At 40.1% G+C, this 18448-nt stretch overlaps 1 protein-coding gene across 4 annotated transcripts in view; it reads left to right on the forward strand.

The window, feature by feature from the left end:
• Positions 1–18448, forward strand: part of Cfap61 (cilia and flagella associated protein 61) — a 283555-nt gene that overhangs the window by 173263 nt on the left and 91844 nt on the right. For all 4 annotated transcript variants that reach the window (XM_047537641.1, XM_047537646.1, XM_047537643.1 and 1 more), the window contains exons 20-21: positions 1124–1292; positions 13756–13930. In XM_047537641.1, the coding sequence (XP_047393597.1) occupies positions 1124–1292; positions 13756–13930 (344 nt within the window). The remainder of the gene's footprint in view (positions 1–1123; positions 1293–13755; positions 13931–18448) is intronic.

Raw genomic sequence — 18448 nt, forward strand, 5'->3', positions numbered from 1 at the left:
TATGTATCATTAATATTATTTCAAATAATATCCTTCACATATGCATTCCACTTTTCAAAATATCATCTCCTACATGCTCATGTTCATTCCTTACTGTGAATGTAGGGTGGGCTAATTATCCCATGTTGAGAGGTGAAGAAACTGGGGACACAGGGTCCCCAAAGTCCAGGCTTATTGACAAAAGGGCAGGGACTCAGACCTGGTATAGTTCATTCTGGAAAGATCATCTGGCCTAATTTTAAATGAAACACTGTCCTGTCACCTTAGACTGACCATCTTCAGAAAAGGATAATTTAAAAGTCATTTACACAAGGTCACACCTTTCAGAAAATTCTAGTAACATCCTTCATAAAACTCTTTAAATAACCCCAAAGACGTAAGAAACCCACTCTCGTCACATTACAGGAGAGTGCCCAAACTCAACAGAACCTAGAAAATAAAAGTCCACACAGCCACCAGTACCCTGCAGCAGCATTAACATTCACCCTGGGCGTGGGGTACATACAAGTACACCCCTTATAAATCACCATTGCCCAGAAAAGTGAATTCCAAAAGTCTCCAGGGATTGTACTTGCTGTGAACCGTATTCCCTAACTGACAACTTCTTTAAGTTAAATGTGCTTTTTTGTTTTGGCATGAAACCATATGTCGTTAATTCTAAGATTAAGTCATTGACTGAAAAATTTTAGCAAATAGGATCTCAACATTTTGGGATTCTGACCCATGCCTTTGGGGGTCCTCAGTGATGTCATCTTCTTCTTCCTCATTCCCATTGTGTCTGTGGTCAGTATGACAGTTTAACAGCTGAAGTGGATTTACAACCACCATGAAATAGAAGCAGAAGAAAGTGTACAAGTGATCTCTCCCCCCACAACACGCACACACACCCTCTGTCCCCTTGTGGACTGGCCTAAGCCAGGTGGAACAATTTAGTTTTAATGGGAAGATGTCAATTTGTGCTTAAGTGTTTCATAACGAAAAATCTTCGAGTATCATTCCTGGTAAACTCACAGCAAGAGCACAGACTTGGCTCACTAGGGGACTCGAACCAGCTCACCAGATGTCTAATTAATGCCCGCTGTCAGCTGCTCAAATGTCACTTATGGAGCTTCTCTCTTTGCAGCCACTGTTTTAATGATAAAGATTATGCGTTGATGTCACTGTGCTCCTGGGTTAATGTTGTGGTTGGTAGAATGACTGGCATAGACCGAGCAGCCAAGCACGTCGTGGTTTCCAAGGACCAAATCGTGCTGTATGACCACCTCATCCTCTGTACCGGGCAGCAGTACCAGGTGAGGCTGTGCACATGGGATGTGTTTGGAGCTCTCCACAGTTAATGTGTTTACTGGGGCACATGCTCTCTGGGTAAAGAGCATCCTTTCTTGCCCGGACAGCTGCCTCTCTATATTCATAAAAGCGCTCTTCAAGACCTGCGCACATGACCAGAATTGTGTCCGCAAACCCTCTCAGAAACCCATTCCAAGAAAAACATTCTGCTCCAGGATAAAAAATCACAGCAAGTTGGAGAAATGTCATTCTTGAAGCTGTTGTCCCAAAGTCTAACACTTAACGGCTCACCATAGCAGAATCCAGACACAACCAGGCAGGCATTTGTGGTAAATTAATTTATGTCTCAAGAGGCTAACATTTGGCTGTGGCAATGCACTCACGCAAAAGTATTTCAAACATGTGCACCTTCTGTCAACCCTTATTTTATTTTGTCTCTCAGTTATAAAACTAGGAAATCAGATTGACTGCTTTCCCAGTGACCATGCTTCCCATTTGATTAATCTCTCAAGCCACATTTGAATACTGCATTGCTGGATTCAACCGAAGCTGTTAATGTCTCAGGCAGCAGATTTTAATATTCCCACTTCTTGGTACACATTAGCATTTTCTGTGGCCTACAGTACAGTCTCTCTCCAATGAAAAGAGATTGCTTTATAACTCAAGGATGGTTTCTCAGACCCTCTCATGCATGGTTGTGGATTCAACACACGTATGCTTCCTTCACTTTCCCAAGCCAGGAGCAGGAGCAGACAGGGTCTCAGTCCTAGCGCTGTTACTGCATGTGATGAGCAGTCACATTAGCAGTGTTCTCTGCTTTGTCTGCATTTTGAGATCACCTGGGGTGCTTAGAAAACACACCTATGCCTAGACCCAGCCTCTGGAAATTTTAATTATGTTGGTGGGCCTGGTAGCTCGCGTTTATTGTTTTTGTTGTTGTTGTTTTATTGGGGACTGAACCCAGGGGTGCTTTACCACTGAGCTACATTTCCAGGCCTTTTTGGTTTTTGTCTGAGATAGGTTTTGGCTAAGTTGCTAAGGCTGGTCTTGAACTTGGGATCCTCCTGCCTCAGTCTCCCAAGACACCATGATTACAGGTGTGTGCCACCACACCCAGCTTCTTCAGTATTTGTTAAGCTCCCCATATCATTATAAACTAAGGCAGAGAATCTCCTGCTTGAATTTTCTTAAGGATAAATTCCCTCATCTTTATCCTAGAAAAGCACTCCTCAAACTGCATGGTGCACACACAAAGCTTTGGAGGGTCCTGTTAAAATGCAGATTCTGAGCCTTGGGGTGGGGTGGCAGAACCTGAGATAGTGATTCCTAACAAGCTCCCTGGTGAGGCTGTTGCTGCTAGTGAATAGACTGCACTTTAAGGAGCTTGGATGAATCTCTAAATAATTTATTTTTCTTTCTCTTTTTAAGAAGTCTCATTCTCAAAGGATAGAAAAGAATGCTTTTCTGGTTGAAGGATAAAAATGAACCGAAGAGATACCTCATTTTGATATTTCAGTATTCCTCATACTTTAAAAAACATTAAGCCAAAAGAAAACACCATGCACCACTTTTGCCTGTCCCCCCTCACCTGCCCACCGGGTTCCAGCTGCTGCTGGTGACTGCGTACTTTGGAAACTGAGCAGAGGACTGGGCCAACTGTCCGGTGACTCAGGCATCTGTCCATGTGTGTCCAGCTGCCCCTGCAGCTTTCTTCTGCAGCACATTAAGCTCTTGCCCTTTTTGCAGTGGGAAAAATGAAATGAAGAAGTGATAAAGGGAGTTCCAATTTAATTTTTCCAGAAGGACCTAAAAATCAAAGGTACATAGAGCGATACAGAAAGGGCAACTGAATTCACTGGGGACCTTCTAGTTTGGTATTTCTTTTTCTATTTCCTTCTCTCCAATTCTCTCATGGTTTTGTCCCAATTTTGTCAAACAAAATGATGAAAATAAAAGCTAAACCCAAAGCAAGAAGACAATCTGTTATAAAATATAATTATAATCTTTAACTCTAATCCGATCTTTTAAATGGCATGCTTCCCTCTAAAATATTCTGCAATATTTTTGATATGTAAATGCATATCACATAATATTTTTATCAGAAAATGTGTGCACAAGGTAAAATCTTTAATTGTATTGCAGGGCTGAGAGTGAGGAGGGCTGTTCTCTTACTTCCAAGTCTTCTTTCTTGAGCTATACAGCCTGAAGCATTTCGCTGTTCTAAAGTGTTTACTACCATAGCTCCAAATAACATGTTTATAGTTTTGTCCTGTTCTGCCAACTGCGAAGTTGCCATTATTCATGACCTCTCTGTTTTGGAAGATGATTTAGCATTTAGTTAACTCATTTTCAGTACCCTCTAACTCCTTTACCCACCCCCTTCATCAGCTTTCCTGGTTTTTTGATGAACACATGCCACCTTTGAAAACCACTCTGAGACAGCTTCCAATGAGATCACGGAGCTACATGACTCAAAATGGTTACTGAGAGATGGACACCTGCTCTTTGCCTGGACTTGGGTAGTCTCATAAGGAAGAAGAACACAAATTTAACTCAAAAATTGAATGAGTTTGGTACTGACCAGGAGAAAACTCCTGGCATGGACCTGTAATTCAAAGGGGTGGAAGTCAGCAGGTTAGGTAACTTCCTCCAACCAAGCCAGATAAAGAGCCAGAGACTTTCTTTCAACTGGTAGAAGAAAACATGGGGTCAAACACTCCATCATATAGGTGTGCTGGCACTGACTTCCTTAACAAAACAAAGCTCAAGAAACAAAACCAAGAATCAGTAAGTGGATGCCATCAAACTAAAACGCTTCTGCACCATAAAGGAAATGATTAAGAGCATGAAAAGAGAGCCTACCGAATAGGAGAAAATCTTGGCCAGACACTCCCCTGATAGGGGAGTAATATCCAGAATATATAAAGAACTCAAAAAGACTTAACACCAAAATAATGAATAACCCAATCAACAAATGGTCAAAAGAACTGAATAGAAACTTCTCAAGAAAAGAAACACAAATAACCAACAAATACATGAAAAACGTTTCACATCTCTAGTAATCAGGGAAATGCACATCAAAACTACACTAAGATTTCACCTTACTCCAGTCAGAGTGACAATGATCAAGAATACAGATAATAATAAAAGTTGGTGAGGATATAGGGCAAAATATACACTTGTACATTGTTGGTGAGACTGCAGACTATTACAATCACCCTGGCAAGCAGTATGGAAATTCCTCAAACAAGTAGGGATGGAACCACCATATGACCTAGCTATCCAACTCCTTGGTATTTCCCCAAAAGAACTAATATCAATGTACTATAGCAATATTACCACTTCATGTTTATATATGTTTATAGCAGCACAATTCACAATAACTAAATTATGAAATCAACCCAGGTGCCCATCAACAGATGAATGGATTAAGAAATTGTGGTGTATATACATAATGGAGTTCTTCTCAGCCATAAAGAATAATGAAATTGTGGCATTTGCTGATAAATGGATGAAAATGGAGAACAGCATGCTAAGTGAAATAAGCCAGACTCAGAAAGTCAAAGGTTGAATGTTTTCTCTCATATTCAAAAGCTAGGGTAAAATAAAGGAAAGGAGGAGGGAAAGATAGGACAGCATAAAGATATAGGGAAGATCAGCAGTGTGGAAGAAGATCAAGAGGCAGAGTGGAAGGGTGGATAAGGGGAGGCACTGCAGAATGAATTCTTAGAAAATCATGTTATGTGCCTCTATAAATATACCAGAGGGAACTTTGCCTTTATGTATAAGTAAGAAAAACCAATCAAATATAAATAAATAATGAAGCAAAAGGGAGTCTAGCAGCATAGAGGAAGGAGAACTTTGGAGAGAAGGGAGGATGGGAGGAAAAAGGGATCATTAAATGAAATCAAATTCCATGAATGTTTGAGTTTGTCGGGATGAACACAACTACTATGTATAATTATAAAGCACTAATTTTTAATAAAAAGAGCTGGGTACTTCAGTTTATAGTCAACCTGATATGGGTCAACAATATGACATGGTCTTTGAGAGGTTCATGACATGTAAGACTGAGTAAATAAAGTGTGGTAAGCAAGACAGTGCAGCCCCAGGAGAGAGCCTGCTACAAACAGGGGCTGGGTAAAGAGTTGTCTAGGTGGATTTACCTCCTGGGAACAGCCCAGAGAGTGGCACTCCCCTTATCATTTGATAGTAACTAGGAGGTAGAGAACTCACACTGAAGATGAATAAAGGGAAGAGTAACAGCATAAAGTCAAAGCAAATGGTTCTTTTGAAACATAGCTGCAAATTACCTGATACTTCTCACATCAGATTTGGAGTCTGTGCCTCCCTTCCTTGAAGCTGGGCAGGCTTGCAACAATAACTTAAGACATGCTAGAAGAAAACTCTCCTTACCTAAGAAAAATATTGTCTAATTGATTGATTCCAAGCAAAATCAAGGAATTTTTTTTCTCAGTTATATACTCTGGTAAATGTTAGAGAATGAGCCATTTCTCATTGTTGCATGAGGAAGATGGGGGTGACGGAGAACAAGCTTCAAAAGGAAAATAACATTACCAAATGCACCCCCTTAAAAAAGAACAAAAATAAGGCAATCATAAAATATTTCCTCTTTAGTGTTAAATGGCAAAAGAAAATGAAACTGCACAGAAGTCTGAGAAAATTTAATGGTTCAATTATTACATGTTCACTTAATTCTATCATTTTCGAAGATAGCGGAGAGCCATTCTCTTATGTGCAAGTCCTCAGAAAAATTATCTTCCATGTTTTTCATCGTGGTGTAAAATGTAATGTACTCCAAATAACTGAGACAGAAAAGAAAATTTAGAACTTCACAATAGTACAAGGACAGGTAGCAAGCACCACAAATTATTTCTAGAAGAAATTTAAATAATTTTTTAAAATCTGAAAATAACTATGAAATAGAAAAGCATGACTCTCAATCTAAACTAATCTAATAAAGACCAAGAACTTACTGAAAATATGGAGAGAGATGTAAAGGGGAAAATCTATTTTGTCTTAAATAGGAAGCCCAAAGTTAATATTTCAGGGTTGACCCATTAATGTCTAGAGGAATAAAGTTAAAGAACGCTTTTAAACAGTGTAAAGAAATTCACTTTCCAAGCACTGGAAATGATAAAAAGAGGAAAATAGCCACAATGGTTGAAAGTGAAAGTACAAACCAGAATGACATGGGAGAAAAAATACAATTTATGTCAGTGAATTTCACACTTTCAAACTACCCTGTTGTGAGACCAAGACTGTTCTTACACTAATTTAAAAAAAAATGAGAAATACCCAATCAAAACAACACCAAAAAGTTAAAAATACAGAGTTAAAAATGAACCATAAAAGACTTATGTCAGACAAATCCACACAGCTCCTAGAAAGAGCAACAATATTAATACCCTACAAAGTTAAATTGGAGACAGAAAAGCATTAACACTGACAAAGATCAAAATTCATGGTGACAATATAGAGGTCACAAACCTATTACCTGCTGAACATGACTGCATCAAAGGCTAGGCCACAAAAACAGGGGTGTACACCTGGCTTATTCTATTTGTTTCTTAAAGATTCATTTAAGAAGAAAACAAGGACTGGGATTGGGACTCAGTGATAGGGCTCTTGTCTCAAATGTGGGAGGCACTGGCTTTGGTTCTCGGCACCACATATAAATAAATGAATAAAATAAAGGTCCATCAACAATGAAAAAAAATATTAAAAAAAAAAAAAAGAAGAAGAAGAAGAAAACAAGTGAGGCACATCCAGAAGCTCAGTCACCCCAGATGTCGAGTCATACAGTTGAAGATTGAGGATGGTTAGGATGATCAACCAGTCAGAATTAGACTTGTACATCGCAACCCCAGGAAGCTGATTTAGGAAAGGTCCACAGAAGCAATGGGAATATGATGCTTATTCACCCTAAGACACAGCCTTCTAATGGTCTGAAATTCTCTTCCACAAGGGAGTGGCCAGCCCCAGGAGACAGGAGCATGCTGTGCTGAAAGCCCTCATCAGGGCAATAAGAATCCCCAATGGCAGTTGAGTGTTTTCTATGAAATGAACATATGTTAGTTGATGTACCCTCATGGTAACTCTAAGGTGATTCCAAGCAAAATCACCTTGGAGTGGGTGTCATTTTTTTTTTTTTCATCCCCATTCTTCAGATTAGGTAACTATGTAATTCTGCAGATTGGGTTACTCTGTAATTTAGTAATTTGCCTGGGGCCTCTTCATTGCAGGTGAACTTTCTGCCCATCATACTTGTAGTAGTAGTCCTGCCTGACAATCCTTAGACCTCACCACATGAATATGCAAGACAGCTGACATAGATCTTCCAGCAGAGGCCTCAAGTTGTCATTAAGGTTCGAACCCTGTGCCTACCTCTTTTTTCCCTCTGCTTAATTGGCACCTACTAGCCAAATTGAAAGAACAAAATAGTGGCCCACTGGGCAAATTCAGGCCACTATGCTGTTTCATTTGGCTTTCATGATGGTATTTAATTTTTTATTTGAACCAAAGTAATAAAAAGTCCAGAGTTTGTGTAAAAAAACCAAGTATCTGACATTTCTTGAGCAATCAGATCTGGTCCTACTGGACTCAAGCACTTTCTTTTTCTTTTTTTTTTAAATTTGTTCTAATTAGTTGTACATGACAGTAGAACACATTTATACATTTTGATAGATCATACATAAATGGAGTATAATTTCTCATTTTTCTGATTATACATATTGTAGGATTATATCGGTCATGCAGTCATATATGTACATGAGATAATAATGTCTGTTTTACTCTACTGTCCTTCCTACCCCCATACCTTTTCCCCTCCTTTTACTCCCCTCTACCTAATATAAAGTAACTCTATTCTTCCCTATCCCTCCCCACTTATTATGAATTCATATCCACATATCAGAGAAAATATTCAGCTTTTGGTTTTTGGAGTTTGGCTTATTTTGCTTAGCACGATATTCTCCAACTCTATCCATTTACCAGCAAATGCCATAATTTCATTCTTCTTTGAAGCTGAGTAGTATTCTATTCACATTTTCTTTATCCATTCATCTGTTGAAGAGCATCCAGGTGGTTCAATAGTTTAGCTATTTTGAGTTGAGCTGCTATAAACATTGCTGTGGCTGTGTCACTGTAGTTTGCTGATTTTAAGTTCTTTGGGTATAAACCAGGGAGTGGGATAACTGGGTCAAATGGTAGTTCCATTTCAAGTTTTCTGAGGAATCTCTATACTGCTTTCCATAATGGTTGTACCATTTTGCATTCCCACCAGCAATGTATGAATATACCTTTTTCCCCACATCCTTGCCAACATTTATTGGTGCTTGTATTCCTGATAATTGCTATTCTGATTGGAGTGAGATGAAATCTTAGGGTAGTTTTGATCTGCATTTCTCTAATTGCTAGAGAGGTTGGACATTTTTTCATATATTTGTTAATCAATTGTATATCTTCTTCTGTGAAGTGTCTGTTCAGTTCCTTAGCCCATTTATTGATTGGGTTATTTGGTTTTTTTGGTGTTAAGTTTTTTGAGTTCTTTATATATCCTAGAGATTAATGCTTTATCTGATGTGCATGTGATAAAGATTTTCTCCCAATCTATAGGCTCTCTCTTCACATTATTGATTATTTCTTTTGCTGAAAAGAAGCTTTTTAGTTTGAGTACATCCCATTTATTGATTCTTGATTTAACTTCTTGTGCTTTAGGTGTCTTTTTAAGGAAGTCAGATCCTAGGCCAACATAGTGAAGATTTGGGCCTACTTTTTCTTCTAGTAGTCTCAGGATCTCTGTTTTAGGGCCAAGTCTTTGATCCACTGTGAGTTGAGTTTCAAGCAGATTGAGGTAGGTTTAATTTTATTTTGTTACATGTGGCTTTCAATTTTTTGCAGCACCATTTGTTGAATAGGCTATCTTTTCTCCAGTGAATGTTTTTGGCACTTTTGTCTAGTATGAGATAACTGTATTTATGTGGGTTTGTCTGTGTCTTCTATTCTGTGCCATTGGTCTAAGTGTCTGTTTTGGTACCAATACCATGCTGTTTTTATTACTATAGCTCTGTAGTAATAATCCATTTTCTTTCAGAGCTTGAAATATGTTATTCCATGCCCTCCCATCTTTGAGGGTCTGGGTTGAGAAATCAGTTGAGATCTGAATTGGTTTTCCCCTATATGTAATTTGCTTTCTTTCTCACATGGCCTGTAAGATTTTATCCTCATTCTGTATTTTAGTTATTCCCATTATAAGGTGTCTTGGTGTGGGTTTGCTGAAATTTTGGACATTTGCAGTACTGTAAGCTTTCTGTATTTGATTTTCCATTTCATTCTTTAGGTATGGGAAATTTTTTTATATTATGTCATTGAAAAGATTGTGCATTCCTTTGGTTTGTATCTTTGCTCCTTCATCTATCCTGATAACTCTTAAATTTGGCCTTTTCATGTTATCCCATAATTCTTGGAAGTTATGTTCATGAATTCTTACCATCTTCTGTGCATGGTCAACTTTATTTTTAATATTAAATATTTTGTCTTCATTGCCTGAGGTTTTGTTTTCCAAATGGTCTAGTCTGTTGGTGATGCTTTCCATTGAATTTACAATTTGGTTCGTCAATTCCTTCATTTTGAGGATTTCTGCTTTTTTTTCACAATCTGTAACTCTTTATTGAAGTGTTCCTTCACTTCTTGTATTTTCTCTTTGATTTCACTCTTTATACCATCCTTTACTTCACAGACATTTCTTCCACTGTGTTGTCTGTGGATTCTCTTATTGGGGCATCTTGGTTTGTTTGCAGCACTTCGTTCCCTTGATTTTTCATGTTGCTTATGTGTTTTCCATATAGCTTTCTGGATCTAAGGCAGTACAGATTCTACTCCTGTAAACCTATATTGTCACTGAAGATTTCCAGTCTCCCACCTTTAAGAGGGAGACCAATATCAACAGTACCCAGTGCAAACAATATAATTCCTCAACTCTAATAGCTTTCACCAAGGCGTCCACTGCCCTCTCACTATAAACAGCAATGATGATTTCAATCACTGTCCACAGTATAAACAGAAAATTTGCCAAAAGGATTTACAATCTCAAATAGCGGACAAAGAGAGGACAGAAAGAGTGCAAGACATGATGTTCATGAGGAAGAAACAGAGAAGCCAGAAGCAAAGATCCACAGAAAGAGTAGAAGAGGAACCAAGAGAGATTGACTGCTAGGTGGTGAAAATGTAGAAAGGGAATCCAGGAAAACAGACAAGTGAGAGGAAAAATACATATAAAGAGGAAAAAAAATTAGAAATACAAGAATATACAGTAAAACTGCAAAACACCATGCATATATCACCGTCTTCAACAAACTGATGCACAGGAAACTCCCTGCTCCAAATATGGTGGAGAGAGATGCCAGAGAAGAAAAAAATAAAAATAAAATAAATCTCAGTGGAAAATTGAACAACTGTCTCTGCCAGCATCCAAAAGCTTCTCAGCCCTGTCTCTGACTTCTCATAAGACTGCCTGGCCCAGACAGGCCATGGCAGTCCCAGTCACTATCTCACCAATCTGGGCCTCAGGTGTCCTGGGTTTGGCCATGTCCCAAGATCTCAATGCCACTGGAATTTGGAGAGAGACCACCAGGGATGAGCAATCCTGAGAGTAAATAGATGGCTACAAACTGCACTCCAAGGAGGAAGACCCCAGGTGCAGCCAAACCTGCAGGCACCCTGACATTGAACCTCCAGGTCCTGGCCAGTGTCCCCAGACAAGAGTGGCTGTGCCCCAAGATGGTGGTGGCAGCAAACCCATCAGTACCCCAAACCCCGGAATCTGGCCAGAGTCTCAAAATAGCTGTGACCACGTGCAACCAAACCTGGAGCCTCCCTGGCAGCGGACCTCTAGGCAGTGGTGGAAGCAGTAGTGGCAGGGGTCAGTGGCAGCAGGCAGGGGATCAGTAGCAGTCGCAGTCCTCAGTGGCGTTGGCAGCAGGTGGGGAGTCAGTGGCAGCAGTGGTGGTAGCTGCAGTGGCACCCAGAGAGAAGACCTCCAGGTGACCTCTGGGGAGCGTCAGCAGCGGCTTTGGTGGCAGTGGTATCAGGGGCAGTGGCAGCAGCAGTGGTGGCAGCAGTGTTGAGAACCACACCCAGAGAAAAGACCTCCGGGCATCCCAGGCAGTGTCCAGGGGAGCAGACCTTGGGCGACTAGAACAGAGTCAACAGCAGCAGCAGCACCCAGAGAAAAGAACTCTGGGCACCTGCAGCAGCAGAGTCAGGGGCAGCTGTGCCCCAGGAGAAAACCTGCAGGCAATGGCCTCCAGGGCAGCTGCACCCCACCCTGAGAGAAGACCTCCTGGCAACCTGGACCCAAGTTCCTTCCTGGCAACAACAGGATGGAGCTGGGTCATGGCTGAACTCTGGCCAGGACACAGGCTCTGCAGTTTGTATCCTTGACATGGAGGACAAGTGTCAGCCATCATCCTCTATTGGGATTCCACTGTTGCTTTCCTCTCAGCAGAGAAAAGTTTCTGTTTCCACTCATGTAAGTGTCAAAAGTGAGACAACAGAAGTTATATAGGGATGATTCTGTGTGAATAGAGAAAAGGAGGATGGAGAGAGTAAGAGAGAGAATATTTCCCTGACAAAGCGAATAGTAATCCTGTAATTTTCATAAGTAAACTACAATCCACTTCCCTTGTTATATTTCTCTGCCTAGTCCCTCTGTACACTTGAATCTTAGTACCTGATAAAATTGCTTCTGTGGCAGATTGCTTTAATCAAACAAGGCCATGTCAAATTCAGTTCTGTGTTATCTACCAGAGCTTTGCCACTCCTGCTTGAAGAAGTGGAGTCTTGGTTTTATCTTCTTGATCCTGGTATATTAGCTTTGGGTCACTGTAAACAAAATACCGTAGAACATCTTAGGGGAAGAGAAGTTTAATTTGGGTTCACAGTTTCAGAGGTCTCACTCTGTCCATGGTTGGCTGATTCTATTGCTGTGGGCCTGAGGTGAGGCGGAACAACATGGCGGAAGGGAGTGGCAGAGGAAAACTGCTCAGCTCATAGCAGCCAGGAAGCAGAGGGAGAGAAAGAAGAAGGGGCCTGGGTCAAGATGTAGTCCCCCAAGGGCGCACCCCCAGTGACCTGTTTCCTCCAACCATGCCTCATCTGCCTGTAGTGTCTACTCTCTCACTGTCATCCACTTAGCATCAATAGATTGATCCATTGAGCAGGTCATGGCCCTTGTGATCCAAACACGAGTTAGAGACACATGAAACTTTGGGGAATGTTCCATATGCAAATAATAACACCTGGGCAGGCTCCTGTTTCTACTTCAATGGATAGAATATGGTGGTAGCCAACTTCCAGGACTCGTTAGAGAGGAATAAGGGGCTCTGTACTGGTTCTCTCTATTAGGACATTTGGCACCATGTTATGAGGAAGCCCAAGTCACAGGAGAAAACACATGTGGGTGTTCCAGGTCATAGATAACATCAACTGATTGGCAGATAATGGTAGTTTTGAGTCCTCAGCACATTTTGTGGGAAAAGAAAAAGAACTAAGATACTTTATCTTCAAATGATTCCACCTTCTGGCACCAAGTCAGCCTCAGCCGTTGAGTGTGCCCATCTGAGGCTCTAAACATTGTGGAACAGTTAAACTGGCTCCTAACTTGCCCTGTCTTAATTTGGGGCCTACAGAATCTATAAGCCTAATAAACAATTGTTTCTACCACTAAATTTTGAAATAATTTATTGTATAACATTAGACAGTGTTATGGTTTGGATGTGAGGTGTTCTCTAAAAGCTCAAGTGTAATAAAATACAAGAAGGGTTAGAGGAGAAATAATTGGGATGTGAGAGCCTTAACCCAGGCAGTGAACTAATCCTCTGATGGGATTAACAGAGTGGTGACTAAAGGTGGGTAGGGTGTGGCTGGAGGGAGTGGGTCAATGGGGACGAGTCTTTGAGGTATGTATTTTGTATCTGGTGAGTGGAATCTCTCCCCCTACTGCCTGATCATCATGTGAGCTGCTTCCCTCCACCACACTCTTCTGCTATGATGTTCTGCTTCATTTTGAGACCCAAGGAATGGAGTCAGCTGAGACCTCTGAAACTGTGAGCCCCCAAAAAACTTTTCCTCCTCTACAGTTGTTCTGGTCTGGTCTTTCAGTTGCAGCAGCAAAAAAAAAAAAACCAAAAAAACAACTAAAACAGGACAGCCAGAGGGATTCCTTCTGAGAACTGTCCCTAAATGGTCGTTTTGTCTATTTATTTGTTTGTTTCCTCCCCTTTCAATTAAAACCTGATTAATTATATCCGGGGACAGAAAAGGACATGCCTCTATCAGACATAACCAAGTGCACTTTATTGTCATCATCATTACCATGATTGTAAAACTGTGTCAGATCTTCACCTCAAACCACTAAAATAAGCATTTTTCCTTAACATACCTCAGGTCCCATGCCCTACGGGTGCTGACATTGGACAACACCTGACAAACAGAGAGGTTCCAGACAGCAGTAAACTGCCATACACTGGGAAAGTTCCCTGCAACCATTTCACTCTCAATGATGAGGAAGATTGCTTAAGTGCCCTGGTCTGGATAAAGAAGCACTACTTTACCACAGAAGGTAAAGGTATCAGTAGCCATGCATCTTCTCAGAATAGCGTTTTATTTTTATAATGAGTCTCATTCTTCATTTAGTTCCAGTATATAATTAGTGCCTAATTAATTCCAACCAAATCATTCATCTGTCATGCTTTGTTTTCCAGATTAATTTACAACTTGTTGTCATTTTTGGAGACCCAGCCTGTTTGCTGGGGGAAAGAAAAAGGCTTGAGATAGTTTAATTATCTATAATTATTTTATTACACAAAATGAATATCCGAAGAGCAAAGCATGGCTAAAATCATTAACTAATTAAAGAATAATTTAATAAGCAAACATGTTTAGCAATTATATGGAAAATATGTCTCCTTTTGTGAAGCTGAAAAGACCAAAGAAGAAAAAGAAAGGCCCTCGTTGGAAGGGCTCTTTTCTTCTTTTCACAAGCCATTGTTCTCTTTCTTGCTGTTGCCTGTGTAGTTCTTGCCACAAACACACATATTCGAGTTACATTACCACTTTTTGAATCGAAATGAGAAAGTAAAACATTTGTACAAATGCCTCTGCCACTCAAAAGCATTTTCTCAAGGATCCTGCTCTCCATTGCTCGAATTTCATTGAAATTGTTTGACTCATAAAACAACCAGAACAGGGCTCAGCTACCCATGTGATTTTAGTTGAAACCTGGAAGCCAAGGTTTGGAGATGATTTTGTTCATGCAGCCCCTTCATTTTACCCAAGGCCAGGAAGAGTCAATGATCTGGTTGAATCTGGCAACCTCCTATGGTTAGAGCTGAAATTCTCATCCTGACCTTCGGTTCAGGCCAGGATGTAAAGACCAGTGGGTACCCAGAAAGTGTAAATGTGTAAATGTGTAAAGTATCAAAGTGTAAAATTAAATATGCACATTTAAAATACATATTTATATAAATAAAATTTAATTACATTCATTATTAATAATTAATACATTATAATAAAATATAGTTTCTCCTGATTTTTGGTAGATGATTTAAATTTAGATCCACCAAAACTTTTTGCCAAGTTAGAATATTGACCACATTAAAAAAGTTACTATTGATTACATTTAAAAATTTTTAAAAGGGTATTAAATGGCATTCAATACATTGCTGGATTCCTTTTGATAATATTATATAGGCTGTTTCCCTCTTAATTTATAAATGAGGTGACCTGTCATTTTTTTCCTTAATGCTTTCCTTGTTACATTTTTTAATTCAAGGGTATACTAGTTCACAACACATTTTTGGAAGTTTTCCATGTTTGTGAGGGTGGGGGGATGTCTGAAATACAAAGTAACTTAAAGGTTGGACAGGAATCAGACATAAAACCAACTGGATTTGGAAACTTTGAGCAGAGCTGGGATATATAGGAATATACATACTATCAACCTAGATTTAAAACTTGTGGTGAAATATTTTTGTATTTGCATCAGTCTTGATATTATTTTCAGTTTTTCATCTATATATGTTTAAATCTGTTTCAACATTTATTCATTCTTTAACTGCATTCTTTAATGACTACTCGTGGCCTATATAAACTTTAAAAATTCTATAATCCAGGGGATTGCCTAACCCAGAAGTTCAGCAAACTTTTATTATAAAGTGCCAGATAGCAAATATTTTAGACTTTGAAGGCCATACAGCCATTCATCTCTGCCATTGGAGCAGGAAAGCAACCACAGACAGTAGAGAAGTGAGTGCACATGAATAAGAAGTGTGTGCCAATAAAACTTTACAAAACTTACAAGAATAGGTGACGCGCCATGTCTGGAGAATCCTGCTCTTATCCACAGAATTTGTGATAAGTCATTACCATTGCATCAAGCCCAGACTCAAAATGTAATTTAAACTCCCTAAAATCACAAAAACCAATGGTTAGTACAAAATGTACGATATTTCTTAGGACAGTGCCCAATCCAGTGTCCAATCCAGTGCAGGGGGTGTTAGGACTAAGGAGCATTTTGATCAAGAGAAGAGCCTTCAAAAGTGACAATGCAAGCTCTTAAGGGTGAATGTCGATGGCAGAGAATTTAGAAATCCCAAAGCAAAAGACACTATGGTCCCCTTGAGGTGCCTTCTCATTTGTTCTCTTGCTTTTGGGGTGGGGAAAGAGCATCATTGTTATTCTCTGGATTGGAGTAGTTGTTAAAGATGGTGATGCTCTGATGTCTACTTAAAGGATGCTTTTTCAAGACTTAAGAATGTCTCCCATCAGATGTCATCATCTGAGTGTCTGCTTTTGATCGCTGAACAGCCAGGATAAGAAATTTGTGGTAATTAGTTTCACTCTGGCCATCTCCCTTCACTGGGTCCTCATTTCCCAAATAGTAATCGGTTACATTTGAACTTGGATGGACACTTGAGGGCCTCCACAGTCTGTCTCCCGCCTGCTCCTCTGCCTCTCTCTCCCACTGCTGCCCTTTGCAGATGTATCGTCCAGTCCAACTTCTGGACCACTGTCTTTTGGAAACAAATCAGACCTCTCCAACCTCTGTCTCCATTTGCTTCTCCTGCCCTCCTTTAAAGCTAAGCTCAAATCCTTCTGGGGGAGGCTTCTCCAACCCTCCCGGCCTTCCCTCTGTAGGACCCGTGCCAGCAGAGAGAAGGGGATCTGATAAGAGCGAGTTCCAGAGCAGTGGCCAGTGGGAGTGGGGAGCTGTGGACACAGTGGGGGCTGGAAGTGGCCACCTTTTGCTCCATTTGGTCCTGAGGGCACAGATGCTTCTCGCTCATTTCCAAGTCAGTTGTGGGATGCTGGTATTAGAAACCAGAAGCTGGAAGTCTGGCACGTCATGAAAAACAACAAACGGAGCTGCATTCCTGCTCATTTGAAAGGCGGGATGAGCTCTTGCTGTTGTTGGACATTTCAGTCCTTGTTTTCTCTCCATGTCACCCTAAAAGTGCCAGAAGGAATATGGACATCCTTCATGATATTTTGTCTTTACTGTCTCGATGCTATGTCCTCCCTTTCTAAATAGTTTCTTGAGGGAGGGGGAGAGGTAGCCAAAGACAGTGGTCTTCTTGAAAGAATCTGAGGAAAAAAAAAAAAAAAACTCACTGTGCCTCATTGGCTATGACTGAGTGTCCTGTCCATCTGGGAACCACGCCCTGAATCCTGGGAGATGCCAGTCTTGACTTCACTGAAGCACAGGGACAAGATGAGGGGCTGGTTCCCTAACAACGATAGAGAGATTATTCTAGAAGGGTGGAGGATGCCAGGTAGCAGGCACAATGGATGCTCCTATGAGAGAGTTGACTGGCTTCTGAAATTCTACCCATTGTAAGTACACAGATACCACCCAAAGTGGGACCCTTCCCCAATTGCTATTTTATCTCATAGCCCACTGCTTCCAAAGGAGACCACAGTTGCTCTGTAATGGAATTAGTCCAGGCTAAAGGACACTGTTTTCTGGACTCTAGAGTCAGATGAGTTTATAGATGTAAATTACCCTAAACTGTTAGAACTGCTCCAGTGTCCTGGAGAATAGCTGACATCACAGGCTCAAACGCTGCTTTCAACTGCAAACAAAACCTGGAGTGTTCTGCTGGGGGAGGGTGGGAGGGGGGCAGATTCTGATATAACCCAGCAACCTGATACATTAGCACAGTTTATGGCATTAATTGAAACTAATTGAAATTCATCTGCTATTACCTCTGTGTTTTCCATGAAAATGAAGAGTAGGGTGAAAGTGAAGTAAAAAATATAAATAAATAAAGCAGCCTTAATGGCTCAAAATGGATCAATTATTTTCATCTTTAGCTAAATACAGTTTACTGCCTTATTAAAAGCATGTTTGTAGGAAAAGTATAACATTAAAATTCCAGTGCACCAGTCACCAACAAAGCCTTTGTTAGGTTGTAACTATTCTTCCCTTTTTTATTTGGTGGAGTGAAATGGTTTAGGTCAGGACTGGGTCACAGAAATCTTATGCTTTGACTTATAAAAAGTAGAGCAGTCTCTATTTATGAGCATGATACACTTTTAAAGTGAGTGTTCATCTTATCAGTTATTAGTATCCTGTGATTTTTTTTTGTTATCTGATAATTTATTAAAGATATTTATCCAGATAAGATGCCAGTTGGAGTATTTTTTTAGTCACATTTTATGTATCCATCTGCAAGTGTAGTGCAGTGGGTGAGTGCTGGTTCTGAAACCAGGCTCACTGGGTTCTAATGCTGTTGAACTACCCACTTTCTGTGTGACCTTCAGCTCATCACTAAACCTCTCTGTGCTCGATTTTCTGGAGAAAAAAACAAAACCCATCTCATGGGCCTGATCTGAGAATGAATGAGGTCATGCATAACCACTGTGTGTTTCTTTTGAAATAGAAAAAGAAACTCTTATTAAGTATTTGTTAAAGTACAATGAAATTGGTAAATATACACAGAAGCAATAAAAAACACAACTTTAAGATGTAGCATTTGATTCTTGTTTTCTCTGGCTTTAAAATATAACACTGAGGTAAAAAGTTTATATTAATATCTGTGTTCACTAAAGCCTCAATTTTATTTCTTATATCTTTGAG

Source organism: Sciurus carolinensis, chromosome 2 (assembly GCF_902686445.1).
Source record: "Sciurus carolinensis chromosome 2, mSciCar1.2, whole genome shotgun sequence".
Taxonomy (NCBI): domain Eukaryota; kingdom Metazoa; phylum Chordata; class Mammalia; order Rodentia; family Sciuridae; genus Sciurus; species Sciurus carolinensis.